General features: G+C 36.5%; 1 protein-coding gene across 1 annotated transcript; it reads left to right on the top strand.

Moving 5' to 3' along the window:
• Positions 1 to 3,072: 3,072 nt before the first annotated feature.
• Positions 3,073 to 6,345, top strand: LOC121904885 (tumor necrosis factor receptor superfamily member 6B-like). Its single transcript, XM_042422671.1, has 5 exons — positions 3,073 to 3,135; positions 4,342 to 4,732; positions 5,137 to 5,316; positions 5,471 to 5,555; positions 5,731 to 6,345. Exons 1-5 carry the CDS (start codon positions 3,133 to 3,135, stop codon positions 5,939 to 5,941), a joined length of 870 nt encoding a protein of 289 aa, XP_042278605.1. The 5' UTR covers positions 3,073 to 3,132; the 3' UTR covers positions 5,942 to 6,345.
• The last annotated feature ends 319 nt before the right edge of the window (positions 6,346 to 6,664 follow it).

Below are 6,664 nucleotides of genomic sequence, written 5' to 3'. Positions count from 1 at the left end.
TTGTAAAAATGCATTACTTCTTCATAAAAAAGCAACTGGCAGACTGAACAGATTAACTTTGGTCTTTTCTGCTGTGATTCTGAAACTCTCAACAAAAACAAAATCTAAACAGGTTAAATTTCTTTCTGCCAGGCTGTGCTTTTGTTCTGTTAAATCCTTTTATGTTAAAAAAGCAACATTAGCTAATAGAAACATGGCAGACTACCAGCAGCCACTGACCACAAGCTAATAATCTTTACTCACTTTACTAAACACTTACACATGTAACCAGCCATCACCCGGGACTACTTTCATCTGTTAAAATAAACATTGGTGTGAATATTTGAACACATTAGTAATGAATCTACGACATCAACTGTTAGTCATTTAGATCTGATTCAGAGGATATTCATTAATATGGTGCTCTCAGAGTAACTCATTAGAATTTCGAAAGGGAAGTGTTCCAGGATGTAGTATAGGTTTTTGCCATGGAGATTTTGTCACACACATGTTGTTTGAACTACGTGCACGCGATCACCTGAAGGCATTTCATTTTAACTTGTGTATTATGTTAATACAAATCATTAAATAGTATTTTCATATTAGGGATGGACGATTTGGATAAATTTCTCTGTCATGTGTAATTTTACATTGTGACGTCAGTCAAATATGTTTCATGATATAATACAATTTCCAGAAAACAGAACTGTTTAACCAGACAGGAATATCCAGTGATATCAATACCAGAACAAATCGAGATAACATTGATGTCAAAAATAAAAATTCATTATGACCATAAAGCAGTCCTAATGGTTGATTTAGAACATTGCCCACAGTGCCATAATAAACTCAGAGAGTTAAAGGGAAAACTTCCTCAGTATAAATTGTATGGCATCAACTCTGCAGATTGACCTAATCTCATGGTACGTTTTATATCTTCATGCCATTTTATATCTTCATGCTGCACACTCCTGTTTCATATTGTTTTGTGTGGGTATATTAGGCCACTTTTATTCTAGGATTTGACCTATATGTTAGTGATCTATAGCATGATGAGCAGAATGTACAAGAAAATTTACAAATTTTTCACATGTGATGGTTTTACTTTCCTCTTGGGGAGATATACAAGCCTGGCAACTTTCTTTCCATCACATATTTCCTACTGGTTAATTGGTCTCTGGTCTGGATGGTCCAGCTTGAGTTTCTTGCACTGTGATGAGATAGAGGTGTCCAGCCTCTCTGGAGCAAAATGACTCACAACCAGGGCTGAGTGTCAAAATTGTAGTATTGAAAACTAAGGCTCTTTCAGATTCTTAGTGTTGTTTACTTATTTCCAGATTTAAATAATAATATGGCTAATTTTAGGCAAACTCCTTTTTATGCTGCTTTGTGTTAAGGCACAATTAAAGAATGATGCAACTGAGAAGTTTAGCTTACTTTGGTAAACAGAAAATGGTTTATCCAGCCTTACCCATTATATTGTTGCATACAAAATCAGCATTTTTTGACCGTAGGGAACTGTTTGTGTAAAAAAAAATATTCTAAGCTCAAAGGTCCTCTAGTTTTTTTCTGGTAGATTTTCATTTTTTTCACCTGCATCTCACAGTCTTAAACAGCTAAGATCAGCATCAGTCAGATATGGAGGATGAAAGCTCAGAAAAGCTAGTAAGTAGATGTTTGATCTTAGATTATACACATAAAATCAGCATTTACTTTTCTCAAAACACCATTACATCAAATTTTTACATACAAGTTCATGGTAATTATAAAAAAAATAAAAGAAAAAGAGAGAGATCAACTTCTTTTTTTTTTTTAACTCAAAAGCACAAAATGTGTAAAATGTATTATATTCATTCATTATAAACACACCCTATGGGCAACCCCTGGGGTTCTCATATTCTGTAGAAACAGGAGATGATAAGCATGTAGCTACTTGATTGACTCATTGCCGTATTATAAAACAATGCATCTCCATTTGCTCAGTCAGCATGTTGGCATAGTGCTGACTCATATGTGACACATTTCAAAGGAAATAGTGACTTACATGCATTGACACATATCGTTTTTTGGGCTGTTTCAACAGCCAGCAAGTGGAAAATGAACTAAAATTTGTGTTTTTTTTCTGAAATAAATATAAGTAATATGATGACGTGCATGACCTGACAAGAATAATAGTCGAATATATTACAGGATGGATAAAATTGCATGTAGTTCAATCACAGTACATAAATTAATAATTACAAGTTTTCTTTTGTACAAGCTTTTCACTTTCAAGGCTCAATGTATGCATGAGAAAATTAGTGTGCACACTATTTACAGGTATTTTTGATTAATTCACCATCTGTTTAGGGAGTTTCTCTTGGTCTTCTGAGCATTAAGAGTTGAAAGCTGAATCCTTATCTGCCTTTTCTCCCTAAGAAGTAAAGTCTCACAGCTCACCTTTGATGGTACCTGTTGGGACATTTTTTACAAATGAAGCAGAGACACAAAATCTTACAATGTGTTTTGGTTTTAAAAGCAGTATAACATAATTTTAAGACAATTACATAAGGGTATAAGTTTCCATTTCAACCTCATAGTGTGCTGATGATGTTGGATGTCCATTTAGTGCAGGGCATTTTTTCCTTAACTTGATAGTTGCGGAGGGACAGAAAATGTCAGGAGAGAGAACAAATAGATGGCATTTACATATACACATATACACATATTACATGGTACATGTTACAGGTGTGGCGTTAACATATTTTGCATGTTAAACCCCCATGCCACCAAATTGTATGAACTCTTAATAAATTCAAGTAAATGAGAAGCTGGCTTTGTGGACTTGGAACAACAGTTTCTTTTCACTCAGAAACAGCTGACCTGATTAAATATCACTGCATTGCATCTACAAAGATGTACTTATATAACACACATAGCCCTCATCCTAATACTTCCTACTCTAAGCTTTATATCACCTTCATTTAGCTTTCATGCCCAAAACATAACTTTACTAAAGAGGTGGAAGTGGTTTGACCTTTTAAATAGAGGTTATACAGTACATTATCCGCAAACACCCACTCAAATACAGTTCCTCTGTGTGAGCTATAAATTGGAGACAGATCCTGCTGTCAAACCGTCTTTGACAGAAGTGACGGCATACACGACATCAGCATGGTGAGTGTTCTGTACAACAATATTCTGTTCAAGATTACAGAGTGTAGAGACTTTAGATGATGTTTGATAAAAAATAATAGAGGATTTAATGAAGTTTGAATCAAATACAGGGGCAGTCATAGTTTGGATACTATTTTTTTTTTTTTTAGATTTTATGCAAATTCTCAAGCAATCTAACTGCATGTCAACAAAGGGTAAATATCTTATTATTAGAAAATATCTTAAGAATCTGTATGATTGAGATGAGAAATTATTGTGTCTTTTTATTAATTGGTCTAATGGGAAATTAACTAAAACTTGATCACTCCCATCAGACACTTGTAACAGATTTCATATTGTATTTGTCTTAGACCTGATGCCAGCACTGTATATACAGTATGTGTTTTTATTCATATATAACTGGTTCATATTTGTAGCTGAACAGACTCAAATAGAAACATGTGTCCTACAGAGAAATAAGCAAATGAAATATTATTTTATTTTCTCTGTGTATTGATGAGAATGTTGCAAGGCAGCTGCTGTGTATTGATAAAAAATATTGAAAAATTGTTGTTTGATATAAACAGTTATTTACAGTATTAGCATCAAATGGTGCTGCTCTAAAATGATGTCTGTCACAATCATTTATAGTGATCCAATTAATGTATTCCTTATATGTGCATTTTTTTTTTATAATTAGCATATTTACAATATTTTCCACAATTATGTTGCTAAGATTCACACAGAAAATGTGTTGAACAAACTCACTGGCAGGGTACTAGTTACTGGACAATCCAAATAGAGTATGACCCAAATATATATCAAATTACAGCTGTTGAAGATGTTGAGGTTATATTAACTCAAATGATCATCTGTATAACGTGATACCATGAGCTCATTTAGTTGTTAAATGTGTAATGTAGTATCACTATCAATGAGTTGTTATGACTTTATAGTACTTTAGAGAATTTGTTAACTATTATGTGGCACATTTAAAGTCACATAATATTTCTTATCTCTAGTATCATTTTACATTGTTGTGGCATTCTTCATTCATATGATTTAGTTGTGATATTAGTATAAGAAAGAGCAGGAACAATATTAGTTTTACAGGTGGCAAACAAGAATATCAGAATTAGTAAGCAGTAGTAGATGTTATGGTACGGTAGTAACAAACCTACAGTTGTAGTAATAGTAGTAACAATGATATCACGGTTCTCTCCTCAGCTGTTCTTACCGGTACTGTTCCTGCTCCCTGCTGTCCTCTGCGGTGTCTCTGCGGTGGAATCACCTCCCACGTATGAGCATCAAGACCCGTTAACTGGGAAAATCCTCCGCTGCGACAAGTGCCCACCAGGCACACACATGGCCGCGCACTGCACCGCCACCAAGCCCACCCAGTGCTTGCCGTGCAGAGAAAACCACTTCACCGACCTGTGGAACTACCTGCCCAAGTGTCTGTACTGCAAGAACCTCTGCAATGGGAACCAGGAGGTTGAGAGAGAGTGCTCATCGGTAAGCGACAGAGTCTGTCGGTGCAAAGAGGGCTTCTACTTGTTCAATGACTTCTGTATGGCACACTCAGAGTGCGAACCCGGAGAAGGCGTTAAAACGAAAGGTAAGGGATCAGGAAAATATATGTTTCTGTCATAGATTTGTTTCTATCACTGTGATTTATTGCATGTTGAAAGATATTTCATAAAAGCCCTAATATGTACCTGTTTTTCTTTCTTCCATATGTATGGTTTAGTGTGATTGATTAAGTTTTGTTCAGATGGATATTTTCTCAGTGCATGTACATCCTAAGGGCGCATGAGTGTCTAAATTTGTGAGCCTTTATATAAGTAGCATCATTATAAACAATGCACCAATCACTCAATGATTTATATGAGAATCAGCAATAACTGGTTTCCAAATTAAAGAAGTGCAGGGCACCTCCACGCACGACGCATGGGATCTCCAGGGGCATTGCGGTGACTTAAAAGGCTGTAATTAACCAAAATGAATCGTTGTCTCCTTCAGGTACTTCTGAGCTGGACACTGTCTGTGAAAAGTGTCCCGATGGCTACTTCTCCAGCTCATCCTCCGCCACGGAGTCATGCGTAAAACAGCAGGAATGCCCCTGCGGGCAGACTGTGCTCCTCCCCGGTTCAATTTACCACAACACATTATGTGGCTCCTGCGAGGATTTTGCAAATGGAGGTAAGTCTGTCACCTTGTACCGTTACTTTTTACTCGCCAAACAGAGTCCAAAGTCCACAAGGCAATTTGGTCAATTTTGGATACATTTTTGGCGCGACAAATAAAGCAAAGTCTAGAATTTAGACTCATGGAGTTTATTGATTTTCCTCTCCAGGTGAAACGCCCAGAAAATTCTACGCAAGATTATTTAGTATGCACAGGACGCCGCGTGCGGGGAAACTGAGGAAATTTGTTGCAAGGTGAGCCAACAGTCTTATACTCCCTGTAAAGGGTCCAAAAACCCGTCCAAGGCTTGCCTGAATTCATGTTTGAATCACCCCTCCTTTCCTGTTCTTGCATCTTCTTAACTACCCTTTTCATCTGTCAGTTCACTTAAAACACAGACGCACATTAAGCATAACTTCCCTCTGACAGGTACATCCGTAAGTCAGGAGAGGAGACTCTGCCTCAACACAAAGGTCCTCTCTTGGATGAAATCAGAGAGTGGTTGGATAAGGCTTCAGTAGAGGAGCTGAAAAAATTGCCGGAGATGCTGAAGGCTGTACAGCTCAACTCCATGACAGAAAAGCTGGAGAAGAGACTGGACGAGATTGAGCAGACACTTAACTGTAGCTTAAGTCTCTGATGTACTCAAAGGACTGTCAGAGTCCGTGGGACTAAAACATATACAGTACCTCTTTGTCTGAAAGAAGCAACTTTTTGGTCCATTTGAAAACAAGTGAAATATCCAAATGTTTTAAATATCACTTAAATTATAGGTAGTACGTATACTGACAAATCTATTTTTGATACGAGTTATGGCTAAATAATTATTATTCTGGAAATGTATGAAGTTTTGTAAAAATCTGTGATATTAAACTGTAAACTGTCATGTGCAGAAGCTAAATAAAACACGTTTTAAATGGGAAGTCACATTGAAAGTGCAATTTAACAAAATAACTACAAGGTGTTGCCAACTTTTCTCTTTAACTCTTTGGTCACTGTAGTGAAAAACATTTTTATCATTTAGGTCTATAATCAAGCGGCAACCTCTGGGGAAAATAAAGCCAATGCAGAAGTGCCAAAAACCTGCATTCTATCTAATAGCCATGGGAGAGTGACTCCACTGGCTGCAAAAAGAAGTCCGATTGTATGGAAGTCTATGAGAAAATGACCCTAGTTTTTTGATTTATTACCTCAGTAAACTGTTTCCCAGTGAGTCTATGGTCTCAATTGCTAGTTTCAAGTCTTCTTCAATACGGCATAATGTTCATTTTGTAAATTATGGCCCCATATAGAGTAAAATAGACAATAAAGCAGTGTATACTTTAGGGCGTGGCTACGTTGTGATTGACAAGTTGCCACCACA

The sequence above is a fragment of the Thunnus maccoyii genome, chromosome 10 (assembly GCF_910596095.1).
Source record: "Thunnus maccoyii chromosome 10, fThuMac1.1, whole genome shotgun sequence".
NCBI lineage: Eukaryota > Metazoa > Chordata > Actinopteri > Scombriformes > Scombridae > Thunnus > Thunnus maccoyii.
The sequence above is the reverse complement of the archived record's forward strand: the minus strand, read 5'-3'. Positions and strand labels throughout refer to the sequence as shown.

Excerpts from the sequence above, each read along its gene's own strand:
- LOC121904885 (XM_042422671.1), top strand. Across the intron at positions 4,733-5,136 it reads AGAAGGCGTTAAAACGAAAG|GTACTTCTGAGCTGGACACT; the intron begins GTAAGGGATCAG and ends TGTCTCCTTCAG. Across the intron at positions 5,556-5,730 it reads CTGAGGAAATTTGTTGCAAG|GTACATCCGTAAGTCAGGAG; the intron begins GTGAGCCAACAG and ends TCCCTCTGACAG.